At 44.3% G+C, this 22216-nt stretch overlaps 1 protein-coding gene across 1 annotated transcript in view; it reads left to right on the top strand.

Annotated features, from left to right (window-relative positions):
• LOC119461539 (uncharacterized) overlaps positions 1-15951 on the top strand; it is a 266138-nt gene extending 250187 nt beyond the window's left edge. The window contains exons 8-10 of the mRNA XM_037722882.2: positions 6937-7106; positions 9876-10062; positions 13302-15951. Of these exons, the coding sequence (XP_037578810.1) occupies positions 6937-7106; positions 9876-10062; positions 13302-13459 (515 nt within the window). The 3' untranslated portion in view covers positions 13460-15951. The remainder of the gene's footprint in view (positions 1-6936; positions 7107-9875; positions 10063-13301) is intronic.
• The last annotated feature ends 6265 nt before the right edge of the window (positions 15952-22216 follow it).

Genomic DNA, 22216 nt, shown 5'->3' with positions numbered 1-22216 from the left:
CTGGTGGTGGTAAGCGTGGCTAATAATTTTAAACGTAGAAAGAGAAAGAGGACAACATGAGCATGCAATGGATGATATTACACGGTTGGAGGCAAAGCTAAATGGAGGAGGTAAAAAGCAGTGTCTGCTAGCAACTAAATAAACGTCACATCGATAGGGCTAAGCAGCGTGCGAGTTGTGCGAATATGCAGTTGTGAACGAGGAAAACGTGATAATATAATGCCACATGGAATCCGACACGTTGCCCTCTGTAGAGAAGCTTACGGGCTTCCGGACACAGTTAAGAATGTGTGAATCACACGCATACCCGCACACCTTTGTCTAGTAACCAGACGTAAGCAGCAGTATTGTTAGCACGCCAAGATGCTACAGAGTGTGTGTCAAAACACACGCACACGCACGCGCACGCACGCGCACGCACGCACGCACGCGAGCGCACACGCACGCACGCACGCGAGCGCACACACACACACACACACACACGCACGCACGCACACACACACGCGCACACGCACGCACGCACGCACACGCACACACACACACACACACACACACACACACACACACACACACACACACACACACACACACACACACACACACGAGCTTTAGGTGGCACGTAAGCATATTTGTACTTGTTGTCTTAATCCTTTCCAGGTCGCTGACATCCCAAGTGTGGTGCCGCATGTAAAACTATTCCGCTGACTACACGGGTTCACCGAGTTGCTCAAATAACGTGGGGTCAGAAAAAGGCGCGGAGACTTGGTGCGCGTGTCAAGATGCTGATCGTATTTCTCTTCCTCCCTGTGACGCATGGACGCTTTAGAGAAACTCGGGACAAATGCCTAAAACAAGACAGAAGTTCACAAAAAGCTGGAGGCTCGAACTGAATAACAGTGCTCGAACAAAGAATGCCGCTGGAGCCAACGTTTCTGCAAGGAGACAACTCTCCTTGTGAAACCGTTGGCTCCAGCAACATTCCTTGTTCGAGCACTGTTATTCACTTCAGAACACGTGTTAGGGAGTAAAAGCTCCTCTTGTTTTCACGCACATTTGGGACTACATTTGTAGTGTTTTTTCTTTTTTTTTTCTTCTCATTGGCACGCAGCTGTTAGAGTGCGCTGTCCGACGACCGAGTGTAAAACGTTCTCACGAGCTCAAAGACGGCACAGGGCGAAAAACAAACGATATTTAAAACTATGCAAAACTTTGTCAGCTGGCCTTTCCACACATACAACTTGCCTTAACCAAGGCTGCGGCGTTCCTAATGCCAAACACCTTATATGTTGCTAGTCGGAAACGTCGACAGAAAAGGCTCCTGCCTATATATTGTATATAGCTGTGCTTTTTTTTTCGGTTTTGAGAATATCAGAAGGATAGCGGCACGTGAATGAGATGATTAGGCGGTTAGGCGGGAGTTGAGGGGAGGGGGGGGGGGGGGCACTGGTAAAGAAAAGACGTTTTGAAAACTTGGATGGTGCGGAGAATGGAGGGTGGCAGGAATCATTTCATTCATTCCTGCATGTTCACGCCTTAATTGCAGCTGTATCTCGAGGTCCGCTGTCTTGGTTAGGTGAAACAAGGTGTGTGTAGGTATTGCGTATCGTTTGTTCTGCTGACGGAAGCGCGAAGTGCATGTATATCTTGCACTTTTGCTTCAAAGCGCATGCTGACAGAGCTGCGGGGCAAATGGTATCGTCTTCACGTACTGATATCCTTCTGGCAATTTCAAAACTCAACAAAGAAAGCGCAGTTACAGTGGGCAGAAGCATTTTTTAAAATTATTATTTATTGTTGACGTTTGCCACTAGCAACATGGAGTTTGCCATTCGGTGGCACGACGAGATAGATCGATTTCCCTGTGTTGGGATTCCGTTTCTACTGTTTTTTCGATTATATTTTTACGTTGTGTGCCGTCATTGCTGTACGTGTTCTTGTTTTTCTGTATTTTTGTTATTACTATTATTATTATTATTATTATTATTATTATTATTATTATTATTTTTAACCGACGGGACAGGGAATGCTCAGCAGTGTTCAGCTGCCGAGAGAAAACTCGGAACATTAAATTGTTTGTTAGACGCGGACTTGACAATGAAACCTGAACAGAAAGTTAGACGAGTTTTACAAGTGTACGAAAACTACGAATGCGTGGTTGGTCTAACAGCGCAAGGAAGGCGAAGACGCGCCTTTCGCTTGTTTGGCTTTGATGTTTTGTTCTGTGAAGGCGGTTATAGAGTGCTTTTCGCCTTGAATAAATTTCAGTTCGACGTTATCGTGTGTCCTCTTGGTAGCCTTCTCAACGGTATTAATATTCCTTGCGCTGTTTGAGAAAGAAAGACAGATAGCTCTGATTCAATATTGGCGGAGGTGAGAAACAGTGTTCGGCCAAGGTTCAGCGTGGTTCGTTCGCGTCAGCACAGCTCGGTGACCGGACACCGACAGCAATGACCGAGTAACGCCTTGTCCTCTTATTAAACCTTCTAACCGACAACGACGACCCGGGCATCGCTCTGTCGGCTCATCTTCGATGGAAACGCCCTCTTCTGCCGTTCTTGCGTTGCCATTTTCTTCGTTTACACAAAGCGCCGACCTGCAGGGTTATCTATATGGTGCGAACCTGTCTAGAATCTGCGGGGAGACTAGCTGCTGTTAGAAATAGGCCACGGTGCGAAGATTGGCGCCTGGACGATGAGTCATTGAGCAAGTCATTGACCCCTTTCTCGGTTGGACCTCACTCTTTGTCACCTCGTTGGTTATACATGTACATGGGCGTGGTCGACCCACCATTTCCCTCCAACGGTGCGCAAAAAAGGGTCCAATGGGATCAATGAGCTTTGCGCGAGTACCGAGGAAAGAAGAGGCAAATGGGAATGGAAAAAAAAAACGCGCAGAAAAAAAAAGGAGCGGCTTTCGATTCTTTGTAGCACGTCGGGGTTATTAGGCAGACGACCTCCAGACGGGCGCGCGGCAGGCGTCGGGTCGTCGCCATGGCAACGAGACGGGGCAGGCGGGTTCCCATTTGGGGATAGAGGGAAGCGGAGAGAGCGAGAGTGAAGAAAATATGAGGAGCTTTGTTTGTTTCTTGCCCCGTAGCAAGGAGAACGAGGCTATACGTGCCGAAAGGGTGTGGTTCCACGCGTAGCGGTGGGGAAAACGAACGGGCGCGAGACTTGGCGAGCGCAACATCCTATATAGAGACGTGTCGACGCGCCGCGTGCGTCTTTTGAGACGGGCCGGCGCGCTTTATAAGGCGTCGGGGCCTTCCGGCGCTTGCTCGGAGTCTGGTGACCGAATTATGGTGGACATCGGGCGCATTTGAGGAAGGCAGCCGGTGAAACGGAGTTCTGCGTTTGGTGTCTGTGTCTCACACCCTTTCGTGGCATTAGCAAGTCGTAGAAAGACGCTTTGAAGACGACCAGTTGTCACCCTTGTCGTGTAAGGTGCGGAAGACTTGTGCGGTGTACCCATTGTGGACAGCTGTCCGTTGCCAACCATCGCCTTCGGCGTCGGTCGCCACTGTTGGCATCTTTTGTGCTGTGAAGAATTCCAAGTGGCGTTTGGGCGTCCCTCCGTCGCGCGATACTTAGCCGACCGGGTGCTGGCAGTGAACTTGCATATCGACGGCTCACGTTGGTGACCGGATCAAAGCGGGTCGTTCTGCGAGTCCGACTAGGGTACCTCTCCTCCAGTTGGCCCTGCCTTCATGGGTCGCGAAGCCGACGAGCCGCCAGAGTCGGATCGGCCGAACGGTTAGTCGTAGATTCGCTACTTCGGTTCTTGATCCGTGCATTGACCTGCCCTGGTGGCTCGTTTGCCATCGCGTTCCGATGCTGAGCGTGAGATGTCACGGGCTTGAGTTCCGACCTAGGAAAACCGTGTTCCTTCTGAGGACTAAATGGCGAAAATGGCTGGCTTAATTACACTTAGTCGGACGTCTGGCATCGCAATATAATCAGAGCCAGTCCAAAACCCTCAGATTGATCTAGGGCAGTGCAAGAGCGTGCTTTGAAGTTGGGCAGTACACGAAGGAGCGTTGCATAGGGCTGATATGTAAGTAGGTGAGAGCGGGCGCATGCGCTTGATCTTAGCTAATGCTGAGACTCGGAAGAGCTAGCGGTGCGTAATTTTTTTTGACGTCGTAATTATGATAACCTTAATTCATTTCTGTAACAAGCCGATCTTTTGTTGTTGTTGTTGCAGGCCGTAGATTGGTGCGTTCAGCATACAGAACTTTCATGAAGTATACAGCGCAGGTTTGCGGCTATAACCGAGGTGGTGAGACCGATCTGATGCTCTTGGCTGGTCTCATAAAGACGCAGGAATTAGGCTGTCAGACGGATGAACGCTCGGTGTGCAGGGCCACAAAATGAATAACAGTATGCACGAACACGCTCACACTATGAAGTAATTTCGAGCTCCGCTTCATAAATATATTTATTTCGTCCAATTTTGTGAGAAATGTAGCATCATTCACTGGCTCAACGCTGCATCTGCGAAGTTGCAATGGGTAGATGACGTTGGAATGCCTGTGAATGTTCAGGAGAGAGAGAGAGAGAGAGAGAAATAACATTTATTAAAAAGTATGTCACGTTACGAGGAAGCTCTGGCAATTTATTTCGCTTTGCACGCTACAGCTTTTTGCCTCGTGTGTTTGATTATGTTTCTGTCGCTTATTCTTCTCTGGATGTTAAAGAAGGAATCGAAAATGCGGACATACGTTTCAGTACTGCAGCGCACAAATGCCTATATCATCCACACGTGACGAATTTGCTAGTTACGAGTGGTTCCATTGGATACTTTTATTTGCCAGCGTTCTTGTCGTCAACAATCTCGCGAACTAATCGACAGGGCGCTAACACGAGCAAGCTGTGTTTTCTAACCTCTTTTTGGAGTATAGTGTTGTTACGGGGATGTTGGGAGTATAGACTGGATGTATTTACAATATATACACAAGTAGGGTTAGTGTGGTCAAGATAGCTGACCAGCAACAACGACGACAAAGCAACAACAACGCATGCTGCTGTGTGGGCTGATCTTCACAAGTCGACGTTGCGGCAGTATTGGGGAGTCTGGCGAATGGTTGCAGGACGCGGCGGCTTTTGGCCTGCTCGAATTGTCGGCACTCTTTGATGATAGCATCAACTGAAGAACAGCCTTTGCACATGAGCAGATTAAAGGCGTCGTCAGCGATTCCCTTCAGCACGTGCCCGACCTTCTCAGCTTCAGTCATGTCGCGATCGGCTTCACGACAAAGCGCCAGCACGTCCTGGATATACGAAACATAGGACTCTGTGGGGGATTGGGCACGGGAGGCGAGTTCCTGCTTTGCGGCAATCTTACAGCCGGCTGGTTGGCCAACAACTCTTTTAGCTTCTCTTTGCATTGGTGCCAGCTGGTCAGCTCGTCTTCGTGGTTTTCGTACCAGACCTTTGCCGTGCCTCTTAGGTACAACAACACGTTAGCGAGCATAAGCGTAGGGTCCCATCTGTTGACTCCACTCACGCGTACGAACATGGCCAGCCACTCTTCAACGTCGGCGCCATCGGTCCCACAGAAAGTTCCGGGATCCTTGGCTTGTACAACCACAACCGATGGGGGCGACGACGTAGCTGGCGACGGTGCCGTTGACGTTGGAGGCGGCAACGACGTTGATCCCGCGTGCTCACCGTCAGTCATGGTGGGGACGGTGATCCGACGTCCACTGCGGAGCTCCGTTTCCAGCTTTGGTACCCAGCGCCTCCACCAATATGTTACGGAGATGTTGGGAGTATAGACTGGATGTATTTACAATATATACACAAGTAGGGTTAGTGTGGTCAAGATAGCTGACCAGCAACAACATGCAGCAGCCAGTGTCTCTCGATCTTCTTCTTCTTTTCTTTCCTCCTATCCTTCCGTAACAGTATTGTCACCTGTAGTAGTGGGAAGAGATCAAGCGGGAACAGGTGTTGTCCGGGTCAAAAACCAAAAAAGTATGCTCCTCCTATCACCCCGCAGACGTGGGCAACCTATTGGGCTGCTGCGAAGAACATCAACAATTCTCTGACGAAAGTTTCGAAGCAATGAAGAGCAGTATCTATGGTGCTAATTCCGAACGGAACATCGGTCAGCGGACATACCTCTTGTGTCAGCGTATTTCTTCTGGGAAGATAACTTCGCACCGTTAGTTATGAATTATTTTGTCGTTGGTCTAGTTAAATCTCTTTATTGGTGGGCTCATTGCACCAACGTATTTTGGTGAACAGTTTTGGTCTGAACGAACATGTCCTCTTTCTGTGCCCAGTAATCATGTCTGTTCAAATTAAATTAAATTGCATTGCATTTCCTCCCTCTCCACATCGAATACTGACAAAAGTGGAGGGTGGGAGTTCTAAGTTGTTCGTTGATTGCGCTTCTTCCTAAATATGTGGACGAAACCCCCCCTTCCACCCCCCTTTCCACACACACACACACACACACGCACGCACACACACACGTACCTTCTTCCCACGCCTAAGCCCTCGAAAATATCTTCTTGGCGGAGTCAAGTAGGCCATTTGACTGGGAATGTTTTCGACTAACTACCCGCCTTTACTGGGAATTCTCTTGGCACAATTATTACTGTGAAAGAGAACAAAATAACATGGATAAAGCATTAGCTCTAGTGGCACCACCAGCAACAACGAAAAAAAAGAAAGAAAGAAAAGAATCAGACACCGCAGGAACAACAGCGTACATGGGTGTATCCACCACCTTTATTTCACGACGCCATTCGCGCACATTGGCCACCGCCGCGAGCACTGCAGGCCTAACGTTAATTATCGTAAGATATGCGCAACACGTTTTAGACTTCGCTATCTTCGTCAGTGCTGCGATCCGAAGGCGTTGTTGGGATAAGCGTTCATTCTACTCTGCTTCCTCGGTCTCTGAGTTTCGTGCTTGGCTTGGCTGCAGGCACCAAGAAGATGGAGTACAAGGGCCACCAGTGGCACGAGAAGTGCTTCTGCTGCTGCGTGTGCAGCAACCCGATTGGCACCCGCAGCTTCATTCCGCGGGACAACGACATCTACTGCACCGGCTGCTACGAAGACAAGTTTGCCACAAGGTGCATCAAGTGTAACCAGGTACGCGCGTGTCAGCCCACTGGCCCGTTTGTTTGCTTCTTTTCTCGCTGTGTGACGCTATTTGGACGAGAACCCATGCAATATTAAAGACGATCTCTATGTTATGGCGAGTTACCGCCACTTCTCCGTATCGGTCATTCGATCCAGGAGATAGTCAACTCTAAAGAATGTGGGCCCATTCAGTCGGTATGTGCAGTCTAGAAATGTGGGCCGATCTCGAAAATAGCGCTCTGCCTACGCCCCTCACGCGGGGGGTGACTCGAGGTAGACGGGCGCAGCGACTCCGCCCCATCACCTCCAACGGGAGGTGACCGGAAGACATTGTCTTTGACTGACGTCAACTTGAAGTGGAATCGCTTTAGAACTTTCTTTACTTTGTCCTGCAAGGTAAATAAAAGAAAGGGAAGGTAAACTAAAGGAAATCGCGCAGCAATTGTGCTGCAAGTGCCGTTGGGCAGAAAGTCAAGCGGCAGCTGTCCGATAGACTTGCTGAAATATGCTGCTCGGCGGAGTGGTTGGTTAGCTCTGCTGGTTAAACAATGTGAGGCGTGCAAGTGCGGTGACGTTTCAGTGCTTCGAGAAATTGCTTGCGTTACAAACTGCACTAAGCCTATTCGGAGGACGCGTACCGTGCACTAAGTCCACTACGTCACCACCTTTAATTGCACGATCTCCGAGGTGCACTAGCTGAAGAAGGCTGTGTTTAAAGAAACGTTAGGAAGTGCTGTAGAGTAGGGTTAGAAAGAATCACTCATGCTTTAGGTGCTGCGCTGCACGGAATTTTTTTCCCAATGAATGTTAAATGAAACCATGTAAATGCTGTTATCTTAATGGTAGTCTGCTAAGTTTAGCCATCACTTTGATGTGGTATTTGGACCAGTTGTGGCAGTAAGTGAATGAATCAATCTCGAATCACTTTCCAAGACGCTGGGGTGCCAATACACAAAAATTGTTCAGTATTTACTGGTCACGTTCAGTCTACGATCTATAGACTAGCTCTATGATGTTTCAGTGCCGTCATAGTTCACCTTTTCTTAGAAACATGATAGCGATTTGAAAGAAGATATTTACGCCAGTTTATACCTTTACAGATGAAAAATTTAATTCCAGGGTATTATGAGCCAAAACCACGACCTGTTTATGAGGCATGTTGTAGCGGAGGACTCTGACATAATTTTGACCACCTGGGATTTCTTAATGTGCTCCCAATGCACGGTACACTGGCGTTCTCGCATTTCGCTCCCATCAAACTGTGGCCGCCACGGCCGGGATTTGATCCTGCGACCTTGTGATTAGCAGCGCAACGCCACAGCAGCTAAGCTGAACACGAGGTCGCGGGATTGAATCCCGGCCGCGGCGGCCGCATTTCGATGGAGGCGAAATGCAAAAAACGCTCGTGTGCTTGCGTTGGAGTGCACGTTAAAGAACCCCAGGTGATCAAAATTAATCCGGAGCCCTCCACTACGGCGTGCCTCATAATCAGAACTGGCTTTGGCACGTAAAACCCCAGAAAGAAGAAGATTTTTTTTTACTGATAATTCGTTTTTTTTTCATAATATCCGAATGGGGTTCAGTATTTTGGAAACTACACCTTTCCTAGCAATATTGCTGAGAGCAACTATTTCACTCTATAGTGTCTATGGCGTTTTGCTGCTGAAAACAATGTCGTGGATTCGATGGCTGGTGGCAGTGGCCTCATTTGGATGATGACGGAATACAAAAAAAGAAAAAAAAAAGAACCGCTCGTCTATTTAGATTTAGCCGCAAGTTAAAGAATCCCGGGTGGACGAAAGACAAGTAATTCGAAGCCTCCCATTACGACGTTTCTGATAGATCGTGTGTTACTTTTGGAATGTTCAATCCCAGAGTTTATTTGTGTCGATCTTCTTGCAATCCCAGTGCTTGACAGCAGCCTGGTATTTTCTTCTACCGTAGCATGTCGCCGCAAATCTTGACCCGGCTGCGTTCCGCACATGCTTGCCAGGCAAAGCGTGACTGGCCGAGACGTGCAGTTTCGAACTTCCTCGTACTTGTAGTCACGGAGCATTTCGATCTGATTTGATGGCGCCTTTCTTGTGCTCCCGGCGCGGTCGGTTTCGGTATTGCCTGGATTTACTGTTGAAAGTCAATAGTAAATATCTTGACTCGTGTGCGACTTTCAAGATTAAAAAAAAACGAAGGTACATGAAACTGTGATTGTGTCAAATTCGGCATTTAAACTGCCCCAAAGGCACCAATAATAAAGTTAATCAATTTTTGTTAATCAGCCTTCTTAAGCTCACGTTATTAGCGGAAGAGTATGTCACTTCGGCTAGAAACTCTTCTGCAAGAACGCCACGTTCGCTGTGCTTATAGCTTTCTTATATATAAAAAGATCTTAGGTCTAAAAAGAAAACAACTTGGGGCGCTGCCTTGTGCGCGTTCGAAAAGCCGAAGTTCGGTTTCGTCCCACGCGGTTGTCCAGACCGCGCTGATATCGCGGCCTAGTCCAATCTAGACCAATCGTGTGAGGCGAAACTGAACGTCGGCTCTTCGAACGCGTACAAGATAGCGGCCCTGTATTTAAAACATATGACTTTATTTGAATCTTTTTTCATCTGGTTGACCTCACTGCCTTCTTTCTATTTCCTTTTCTCTCTCCATACTCTCCCTGGAGATAATTGCGGCAACTTCATACTGCTGCATAAATGTATTGTATGTTTTTATACAATAATGTCATGAGCTTTTGGCTGTCGTTTAAAATGTAAATATTCATGTTGGGTCACACAGATCATCACTAGCGGCGGAGTGACGTACCGCAACGAGCCATGGCATCGGGAGTGCTTCACTTGCACCAACTGCAGTGCCTCGTTAGCCGGCCAGCGATTCACGTCACGTGACGAGAGGCCATACTGCGCCGAGTGCTTCGGCGAGCTGTTCGCCAAGAGATGCACTGCCTGCTCCAAGCCTATCACTGGTGAGAAAGAGGAAGCCGGTCTGTTTGTCTGCATTCTCTTGTTTAAAAATCTCAACTCTAACTTCCAAGTGTGCATAACGATATTTGGAGCATATTGCAGCCTAGTACTGGTAACCTACCCTCTCCGTCATGTACTAAATGTTTCTTGTTATTCAAACCAAGTTTTACAGTGCAAGCTGTTACGGGCTCATTCCAATAGCTGTTTCGGTTTGCGATGGTGTCCGCCGCCGTCGCCGCCGTCGCCGTCCGGCGAACGTAACCGCTATCGCTGGAAATGCGAAAAAGTACCCGGTTCCCGCCGGGATCTAAGTCGCGCCCGCTGCGTGGGAGCAAGATGCTCTACCACTGAGCCACGCAAGCACTTGCTATCGGGTGCCGGAAAAATGCCCTTTAAAGGAGGCGCAAATGGTCCGAGCCTCCGCCGGTATGGTGGCGTCATCTAGTTAAGGCGCCTGCAAACGCATCGTGCGCAGGTGCAGACGACGGGGTGCCATTCAGACGAGGCGCGCAATAAAAAAAAACGCGATCCCCAACCTCCGCCAGTATGGTGGCGCCATTTAGGTAAGATGTTTGCAAACGCAGCCTGCTCGACATGCAAGTTGCAGTTGTAAGGCTTGACCGTGCTCAGCAGACTGCTGTGCAGAGAGCATTACAAGCCGCAGCTCGCCGTTGACGCCGGGCGGACAGTTCAGATCGTTCTCGTCAAAACGAGGCAAACAGACTGCCGCCAAGACCCTGTTGTGCCTGGTGCCCAAATTAGAGCTACTCTTGAGTCACCCCACCAGCTTTCGCTGTGACTGTGCTGCGTGTGCCGCGCAGGCCTGTTTTTTATGTTATAGCATTATAGACGGGGATAGCTGGGGAGCAAACGGGGAGCAGTATAGACAGGGAGCAAATGGGGATGGCCGATATTCTAGTTGACATTAAGTGGAAGAAATGGAGCTAGGCAGGCCACGTAATGCGTAGGATGGATAACCGGTGGACCATTAGAGTTACAGAATGAATACCAGAGATGGGAAGCACAGTCGAGGACGACAGAAAACTAGGTGGGGGGATAAAGTTAGTAAATTTGCAGGTGCAAGTTGGAATCAGCTAGTGCAAGACATGGGTAATTGGAGATCGCAGGCAGAGGCCTTTTTCCTGCAGTGGGCATAAAATAGAGGCTGCTGCTGCTGATGATGATCATAGACGGACTGCAGCCACTTTGAGGCGCCAGTGCTGAACATATTGCAAGCTGTAAAATGTGGTCCGCTCCCGAAGGCAGTGCAGTCTAACACCGCGTCTGACACCGTTAGCTGTCACGAGGTAGGAATGCGAGAATCTGGCTCATGACGCATGCGTCAGACGTTTCAAAGAGCGACTTTGGCATGAGAAAAGCATACGTGCGATCGTGGCCTGAGGTTTAAGCTTTGAGCTGCTGCGCTCGAAGACAGAGGTTCGACCCCATCGCCGGGCCTCGCATTTCCTTACAGCGTTATAGGCGGCATACACCCACTTTGGAGGTATCCAACAGAAAACTCAAGGTGTGTTGAGCATACCAGTGCACATCACAGGATGCAGGAAATCGCAGGTTTGTAAGGGCTACGAGGTATAGAAAATTTACTATGACAAAGGAGAATGTGCAAGGTCGTCCGTGACGCACACATGGGCAGAATGTCGATGCGTCGCATTTATCGCAATCTAAGTATGCTATTAGAAAGTATGCAGTGCTACGTTCTGGCCTAGTTATTTGCTTTCCCAAATTACAACTAAATATGTTTGGAATAATTCAGGTACATTTGTTTTCCCTAACATTGCTAGAAGAGTTTGGTGGGTTTTCAAAGTGGAGGTTTAGTTACCAATATGTATTTGTACTTGCTATAATAGGGATAATCAAGATGTAGTACGTCTTACTTGGCTGGCGACAAAAAACAAAACAAAAGCTAAGAACAAATGCACTCAAAATATGCCAATGTGTAATACGGAAATAAGCACTAAAGGTGACTGCTGCACAAATAGCTGTACATATTATGTCAATATACCATCTAGAAGCATAGAAATAGGATTTGGATGACATCGTTTGCAGGATAACACAACTAGAAGGCAAGCATAAAAGTGGTGAAGTAGAATGAACCGAGAGAATACATAATATAACATTGTATATCCAGTAATGACTAATCCAGTAAATGACAGTAATGACTATCCAGTAAATGGACAGGAATAAATTATTAGCTTCAAACAGATAGTTGGCCAATCTAATATGATTTATCGTCCAAAACTTATTTTTCAAGTTGTTTTTTTGTGGAACAAGAGAGAAGAGGTGTTATTTTACACACGAAAAAAAGAAAATTTGCAGGTTGCTCTATATATGCTATGTCATTCCTACTGTTTGTTAAATGTGTCTCACTGCAAATGTGGTGGTTTGATTTCCGTGCTGCATTTGTCACCTTAAATTTTTTACAGCCATATACATGTGGCTTCGCATGACAACGAAAATTTGAGTTGTAGACTTGAAATTACTGCACAAAGCTCGGATCACGAATGTAGTGAGAAGTATTGGTCTCAGACCTTGGTATCAGGTAAATGGCAACAAATCCTTAATTTCAGTTAAATTAATTGGCTGTGGGATGACAGCAATATAGCCCTCATACTGTGCGACCTTGTGATAGCGACGAGGTAGTAAGCTTAGAGTATCCTGTACATGTTCATCATGTAGTTGGATTAGTGTACTCATGATGAGTTCGAAAGGTAATACTATTACAGTTAAGAGCAACATTTGCTAGGCATGTGAGAGGATGATATCACAGATTTAGAACTTGTAGGTGGCATTTACCTTGCAATTTAGTTTGCGATGCTGTACCAAATGACACATTTGATACAGCAGCATGAAATTTATTAAGAGGTCAAGATATAGAAACAAGAAATACCTACTACAAACTTTCATAACTAGTTTTCTGGATTACTTGCACCTTCCAGTCACCACTTTGTCTGCATGTATGTTTGTAGCATGCCTTTTGGGAACACCAAGGGCAGCATTGAACACCAAAACCAATATGTCAGTGTTATTAATGTGCGTTATATATATAAGATGTAGTCCTCTGTTGTTTGTTATTGTGAAGATAGTAAGACCTTAGATAACTTGTTGCAGACCACTAGTGGTCAATGCTGGCTTGCCAGACCACAACTTGTAATCAGGAAGCATATGCAGAACATGCTAGCCATGTATCATGTGCGATGCTTCAGAACAACTGTTATTGCAGGAATCGGCGGAACGCGCTTCATCTCTTTCGAGGACCGCAACTGGCACAATGACTGCTTCATCTGCGCCATGTGCAACAACTCTTTGGTGGGCAAGGGCTTCATCACCGATGGACCTGAAATCTTGTGCCCTGAATGCGCTAGGCAGAAGCTGATGTAACTTGGCAATGAAATGCAACACCTAACGAAACAAAGTAACTCAAAGAACACGAAGCCTTTCATGCACCCGCTATGATCCTAATGCAGCAAAGTTTGTTGTGGTCATACGAAAGAACCGCAAGTAGCTTCTCTCAGAAAGAAACGTAAAAGCAGAAAGCAACAAATAAAGTGTATTATATTGCACCTCGCTGAGTTGACTTACTATATATTCATTGTGAAACAAGGAGTGATGTAGCGCCTGCCTCTTCCTAATAGCGCAGGTTTGAGCAGATGTTGCTTATGACATTCTTTTAGGTTGATTATTTTTTTTTAACTAGGCTACTGGAATATTTGCAGTGTAAGGGAATGACAACAGAAACCATTCCACGACGAGTCTCGTATATCACTGCATATATTTGCTGTAACCACAAATTGCATTGTTCTATCTTTACACAATGTTGGATGGGACATTCAAGCACACTTGTGAGAACCTTTTTTGTGATGCGCTGGCTGATGTTTCACCACAGAGAACTGAATTCTTTCTCTGGTGCTAAGCTTTGCAACGTGCTCAGTGATGCTGTCAACTTTTCATCTGATATAGACAGGCGTCGAAGCAAACTGACCACTTTATGCAACACTTTAATATGTAATTTCATGAGAAATGAGGTCATGGATAACAAGGTTGACAGCATCTACTGACATTGTTGGACACTTCAAGGGAACTGTTGCTTTATTTTTACTCTTACAATGTCTGCTTTCCCAGTTGTTCTTTAGTGGATTAATAAAGCTTGCTCTTTTACCCCTGATTTACTTTTCAGGCAAGAAAGTTGCATGTCTTTGTAACTGTAGGCAACAATAAAGGTTTTCCTAAACGCACTACTCCTCATCGCAAGTACTTAAATCGTATATGCACTGTTAAAGGTGTTATGCATTTTGAAGCACTTTCTTGGGATTTTTAAATTTTAGTTTTCTTGTTTATGATTTGTAATAGGGCGTCATGGCATATCTTTATGTCAATTCAGCTTGGAAATGCAGAAAGACAGAGCTGCGGAGGTAAACAGATGAAAGGTCACAAGCTCCTTATTTCTGAAACTAATATAATTAGAAATTTATGGAGCCTAAAGCACGATACCAACATACTTTTCAGCATATCGAGAATTCATAGATATGCCTGAAGTTCAAGCCTTTCCTGAGTCACCAGCATGGCCTTTATGAAGAGAAAAGTTACCCGGCGCTGGTAGCCGTGCAACTTCTTCGACAATCCGATGCGTTCTTTGCCTGTACACGACAATGAAAAGATGTTGACGGTCTTCGATTGAAGTTTAGTATACATGCACAACATGCATTTTGGTGTACCTAGCAACACAAACACAAGTAGTGTATATGCACTTAACTACTGCTTAAAGTGATAAAAGGCGCCTTGTGAAGTGTTGTGTGCCACATTACATACTTGTCATGTTGCTTAGTGTTGCCCCTTCAGCCAACTGTTGTATATACTGAGCAGAGTTTAATATAATATGTATCGCGGACTAACTGTGAGAATCCTATTGTGAATGCTGAGTGCTTTAACAAAATGTTTCTGTATGTATTGCATTGCAATATTTTTGTATGCAATTGCTTTTTATTCAAATTTTTTGTGTGACTCACTGTGATGCTTTTCTGGCAGTGTTTGGCATCGCTTCTTCATTAGTAATCTCACTTTTTTTTCTGTATCCACTAATGCTTTTATTCACTTCATTTCAACATATGCTTGCTCATCACGGCAACAAACAGCAATGTGCCGATTCATGCAGCATTGTATTGCAGATATGTGACACTACATTGCACTTTTTAACTGCTTGCAGTCACTATAGCATTTGATTAACCTCTCTCCCTCCCAAAACATGTTCTCTAGTAATACTATGTTTAGCTTGTACTGGAAAGCATAGGATATGTGCTGTAATTATCACAGTTGGGAACTGCTTTTTGGAGAAGAAATGGAGAAAGGATGGAGAAAAGAGACGAAGAACTGAGAAATATCTGAATAAACCCCGAATACTAACACTGTCCTCATTTTCTGTTAGAAAAATAAGTATACATGTTCATTTTGTAGCAGTGCAATTTTTTTGCAGTATCAGCTGACCAGAATCACTGGGGGTTCACTCTTAGCCTCTGAAATGACGGCTTGATAGAATATAGCATATTGCTTTATTGTTTCTATATATCTTTGCAGCAGTGGCGCTGTCTGATGAATGCTTTGCCGTGGTAATTACATTCAGTGGCTCTGCTTACACAAGTAGAAAACACTTAAACAATTTGAACGCGGGCGTTAATTGTGCATTGTTCTTGTGGGCTTGCTACGCTTGCAAACTGTGACTCACGCTTCTAAGTGCCAGCGCCTGAGTGCGATATATTTTTTTGACGTTTTTGTGTGTACGTGTCTGTGTTCCATTTTTGTTACTAACAGTGTATGTTGCACACTTGGAGAGAGGCTATGCTCTCTCTTAAATCGAATAAATTTCCACTCATGGCTCGCACGTGACCTTTATTTTATTAATGACTCTGGTGATATAAAGACCGAAGTAATATTTTTGCCAAGGAACATTTCTCTCGTTTTATGTATGCTATGCTCAGGTACTCGGTGTACCTGGAGCTGTTTCATGAATCATGAAGACCATTTCACATAGAGCACTGTGCAGTAGCAATGGTAGCAGTTAGCTAGTGGGGGAAAATGAGCAGTGTACTCAATTCCACCTTTTTGTCTTATATGCCTATGTAGTGCAAGGAATTCTAAAGTCCTTCCTTATTATTACGATGGTAGCCACCAAAAAGAGGTAAAAGTTGATGACAACGCTTCACGTTTGCAAATACGCATAGGCAGAGAAACCTCTTACACAGGTCGTTATATCAATGTGAGAAGTGTGACGAGCAAGAAGGTCGCTTATGCGTTGAGTGGCGAATTTAGATAATTCTGAGCGCAAGAATACGATAAACTGGGTTGTCCGGTAGAGTTTATTATTTTCGGCAGCAAAATACAAATACGTACAAGCAAAACAAGAAAACTATGACATACAGGATGAACAAGCTCTCATTGCATTCTTATAAGTTCCTTTATATTCACAAACAACATTGCCATTCGTGCAGCGTGCAAGTTAGTGATCGGTTAATAATGTGACCGCAGTCATATACGCAATGCCCCTGTCACTACCGAATGGTTGGGTGATTGGCTAATCCAGGAATATTACATTCTAGACAGTACCTAGATCTTGGCCCAAGAGAAATCTTACTAACATCACCATATCTGCAAAAGAATCGGAACTTGGGCAAGATGGCCTACATTTATCTTTGCCAACAGATGAGTGACGAATGTGGTCAACCTTTCAGGTCCCTCATATGCTGGTGCCTGATCGCCATATCTCAGCATCTTGTTTTAATGATTATGTAGACAAACGAGCATCCCTCAATTTGGACTATCCATCAGTGACCTGAATGGATAATACGAGTAAATCATCTAGTGGTGATGACCACGTCACCTAGCTACCTCAGATGTTGAGGTTGCGGTGCGGAAACATTTGGAGAGTATCTGCATATCTTTAGTTGGTGTTGTATTTATGCAATACAAAAAAAAGCCAATGACTGTGCCATTTGCCCTTCCTAAAACCTAGCACTAAACCTCCGCCAGGCAATATACCCGTGTCAACTATTAGCCGAAGCAATGCTGTGCTCATTTTATAGTGAGAGTAATTATTATGGCTAATGATAAAACAAATTTAAAAAAGCAAATCGCTGTTTCTAGGCTTCTGTGGTCCAGATGTAGATGGGAGCTGTACTTCATTTGATGCTCACGCCGGCGTCTTTAAATGACGGGGTCAGTTTGGCAACAGTTATTGCGATAGCAATTGTATGGATGCCCGAGACACGTTTTCGCCGTCGCCGTCATGGTGTGGACAATGGGCACTGGCCAGATAGCGTCGCGGCTACTTCAGCTTGAAGGTCCTTAGATACAGCAAGTTATTCATCTTCCTGCAAGGTCTGCCGACACGAACAGCTTGCGCTACCACGGAAACGAGACGATTTTCTGAACAGCAACAGACGAGTGCTTGTTTGATGCCTTGCTTGAACTCTGTGCTTTCTCGAACCTGATAAGCAAAACATTCATTGACCTTGAAACATTTCCCAATCCGCGTCAGAGTTCGAACGCATATGACCACGGCCGGCCTGGTGCGCACGACAGACGCATGCTCCAGACTGGCCATGATATGCCATGAACAGTTTCAGTTTCAGTTTATTATTCTATAAGTACAGTGAATGGGTTAGAGATTACATACAGAAGAGGATCCCAAAGCCAAAGACTGCAACGGGACCCTCAGTTAATAATAACATTGTAAAAACGTATGAAAGTTAAGCAAGTTACGCAAACCAAAAATAAAAATCACGTAAAATACAACATAGAGAAATGAAACAAAACAATTGTTAGTATAAACAATCCTATAGTGCATAAAAATGCTGGCAATACATAAAAATGACAAAGATAGCGTGATTATTGATATAATCTTAGTAAAACAAGTAAAAAAGCTTAAGGACATGATTGAATGCATGAAAGGATGAAGATTTAATGGTGTTGGGCAAAGCATTCCATAGTTTTATGGCCATGAATGACAATGTCATTTTTCCATAATTAGAATGAACCATAGGTAGCAGAAAATTACAGTTACGTACAAAGCTGGTATTCTTATTATTAATGAGATAACTGGAAGGAATGAATTCATGAAAGCTGTTTATTAAGTAATTTATAGAACATACTTCTAAGGTGATATTTGAACAAGTTCGTTACAAGAAGGATGTTGTTTTCACGAAGTAACAGATTAGCATTCGCGAAAAAAAATGCTGTTAGTGATAATTAATGCGTATTGCTTGATTCTGTAAGTGCTGAATAGACGAGATATGACAGTAATATGTATTTCCCCAGGAAACAATGCCGTAATTAATGTGACTGTGAATGAAGGCAAAGTATGACGATATAATAACGCGTCTTTGGAAAAATACGCTCTTGATTTGATTAATGCTCTGATGCCGAATGTACACTTTTGCCTAATGAAGGCAATGTGTTGAGAAAACTTCAGGTTAGAATCTAATTTGATGCCCAAAAATGATACGTTGTCTGAGACGGAAATTTGATGACCATTTAGAGTTATTTCAGGCATGCCATGTAGTATTGTATGGCTTGATCCGAAAATCATGAATTGAGTTTTTGTAGGATTAATAATTAAATGATTGGGAGAACACCATGCAACAATCTGTTCAAACTCATTGTTTAGTTTAAAGATTAAGGTTGCTAAAGATTTATCACACAAGGAGATGGTAGTATCGTCGGCATAGGGTACGCAATGTGTAGATTTAAGACACGTGGGTAAATCATTATATAATATAAATGGAGAATAGTATGGGACCTAGTATGGAGCCCTGTGATACACCTTGATTAATAACTTTAGTATCAGAGTAAGCACCTCCTGAAAAAACTGTTTGTTCTCTATCGTGCAAATAACTTTTTAAAGTTTTAGTACTGGACCTGTAATTCCTAGGGCTTCTAGCTTAGAAAAAAGCATGCTATGATTAATCGTACCAAAAGCTTTAGTGAAGCCTAAAAATAGCGAACCAACGATGTTACCAGTATCTATCGAGTGACGAATGTAGTCGGTTAGGGTTATTAAAGCTAAGTTAGTTGCACTGCCAGCAGAAGAACCAAATTGAGCAGATTGCAACAGATGAAATTTTTTAAGGTAAATATTTAGGCGCTTACAAAATAACTTCTCAGCAACTTTACTAATCGACGAGAGAATAGAAATAGAACGATAGTTAAACACCTGCGTTTTATCACCTTTCTTATGTACAGGAATAATCTTAGCCCTTTTAAGCGTACTTGGAAAGATACCACATTTAAAAATATTAATAATTATAATACAATGTACATGAGAAATAAGTGGTGCAACAAGTTTTAGATTGGAAACAGAAATGTTATGTAAGCCAGGGCTAGTATTCTTCAGAGCTAATATCACAGAGCATACCTCATCAGCAGTTACGGGGAAGAGAGAGAGAGAGAGAAAGAAATGTTTATTGTTGAAACAGTGTCCCGAGCGAGGCCCGGTAAGAAAAAAGGATTAGTTGCATCGAAGCATGGGATGAGTAGAGGTCATCTGACGACTGCCGCGTATGTTATAGAAGTAGTCACTGAATGAATTTGCAATCCTAGACGAACAGCTGTGAGGGTTTTATTGTTGTAATTTATTTTATCAGCACTATTACCGGACTTAGGTAAATTCATGAACGCATTAAGAAGTTGCCATTGTTTTTTGGGGTTGTTCTTGTGTTTTGCAAATTCATTTTCGTAATACTGTCGTTTAGTCTTCGTTAGCAAATTATTCACAATGTTACAATAATTTTTAACGTGCAGCTATGCGTAAACTAAAATGTTTCTTTTTCGTTTTTTTTTGTATAAGTTTTCTTTTTTTCTTATACTAGTAAGTAAACCTTTCGTTACCCAATGATTGCCGGGAAACTTAAAATGTTTCCTGCGTCTGACGGTAGCTGTGTTAACGCGAACGGCTTTTTGAAAGATGGAACAAAAATTTTCAAGAGCTTGATTGGGATGATTCAGAGAGTTAATTAAAGACCAATCAGTACCCGCTATAGTGTTAACAACGTTATCTTGGTCAAAATTGTAGGAAAATAAGCAAGGCGGGGGCTGCGGTATTTCGGTCTGAAAGGTGACAACTAATGGGAAATGGTCGGCTATCTGAGTGTATATGACACCAGAGTTTGGAGTTGGTGCGATGTTAGAGCGTGGTCAAGAAGCGTGTTGGTACCATGATTAGAACACCTATAGTGGGAGAGATGATTAATAATTCAAGTTCGAAACCAGCAAAACAGTCTGTATAAGCTGTTACACTTCCGTTATCGACGTCAAGTAAATTATTGTTAATATCACCGACAATTAGCACTTGCTTATTCTCAAGATAATTTTTTTGGAATATCATGGAGAGTTCACTCAGATAATCAGGGATAGATGAAGAAGGGGAGCGGTAGACACAACCAAGAATAAAACTGTCACGATTATGAGAATTCGGCTGAAAGACAGTTTCAATCCATACCGATTCACAGTGATTTAGATTAAGAAATAGATCAAGTCTTCGCTTATACTTAATGTGAGGTGAAATAAATATAGCGGAACCACCATGGCGATCCGAAATACGGTGGCAGTATTCTGCGGGGTATGAAAAGAAACCGTATAAATTACCATCCGTATTGTCAAGCCATGTTTCCAAAACACAAACAAATGAGAATGAATGGCTAAGCGAGTCAGTAAATGCTGAGATGGAATGTGGTTCTTGCGCAAACTTCGCTCATTGATATGAAGAACAGTGGTATTACAAGATTTAACCAATGGTTTGACTTCGGCGGGTGATAGCAAGGACATGATGGAAATTATTCGGGGACGAGTGTGCAATCAATCTACAGGACAAGAAATGCAGCGATAAGCTATGCCGACGCGAAGATGCGAAAATCAGCCTCCGAGTTGATCCTGAAGACCCTGAAGACCCTGCTATCAGTTGATTTACGAGCATTAATCTGGACGCTTTCAGTCCATAAAAACTGCCATTTATTCTCTTTTTTTAATGCGAGAGCTTTGTTGAATAGGCGTTTGTTATCGACTATCAGGTGTTCGTTGATTTAAATGGGATGATCAGTACCACCAGAAAAGCCTATCTGGGAGCATCGCAGACGAGCTTTTCGACCCTTGCGAAGAAATCTATTCTTCTGGCGTGAACAAAAACGAACAAAGACATTCTTGTAAGACATCTTACTGGCCACACGATGAACTATGTCAATTTGCTCAGAAGAGATTGGGCACTCAATTGCATCGGCAACCTTCTTCAAGATTGCAGAGCAGTCCTCTCCCTGCGATGGAGAAATGCCCTTTATTTCGATGTTATTCATCCTGCTGTACTGCTCCATGTCGGCGATTATTTTTGCTAACGCGTGATTCTGAGCAGTTAATGCTCAGAATCATCAACAAAATGTTCAACATTTTAAACACAAAATTAAATGATCAACATTTAATGAAGTGGTATCCACTAACAATAGTGGATACCACTTCATTAAATGTTGATTTGAAGGTGTCATACTGCTCGCTCATGAAACGCATGCTTTCAGCTAGAGAAGTAAGGTTGCCGAATCCCTGATCATCAAACCTCTTCCCAATTTTGGCGGCAAGATTATCAACAAGGGAATCAAGCTTATTGTTTAGCAGTGATTCCAGATGCTTAATCTTTTTTAGCAGTTCAGTGTTAGTGGGCAACGTAGAAGACAGAACGCACTCAAGAGACACTCGTGAGCAGCACCCGCAACAACAGTAGCATAGGACGCAGTGAAAAGTATAAAAACTAACCTGCAGTAGAAATAGCGCACTATTTGTACTATATAGGTATAATTAATTTATTTATTGGGTTTTACGTGCCAAAACCACGATCTGATTATGAGGCACGCCGTACTGGGGGACTGCGGAAATTTGGTCCACCTGGGGTTCTTTAACGTGCACCTAAGTCTAAGTACACGGGTGTTTTCGCATTTCGTCCCCATCGAAATGTGGCCGTCGTGGCCGGGATTCAATCCCGTGACCTCGTGCTCAGCAGCCCAACACCATAGCCACTGAGCAACCACGGCGGGTCTATATAGGTATATGTCGAAATGTCGAACGTGGAAACGCTTGCATCGAGATAAACGCTGGCTAGAGGGAATCGTG

The sequence above is a fragment of the Dermacentor silvarum genome, chromosome 8 (assembly GCF_013339745.2).
Source record: "Dermacentor silvarum isolate Dsil-2018 chromosome 8, BIME_Dsil_1.4, whole genome shotgun sequence".
Lineage (NCBI taxonomy): Eukaryota > Metazoa > Arthropoda > Arachnida > Ixodida > Ixodidae > Dermacentor > Dermacentor silvarum.
This window is presented reverse-complemented; position numbering and strand designations above follow the sequence as displayed.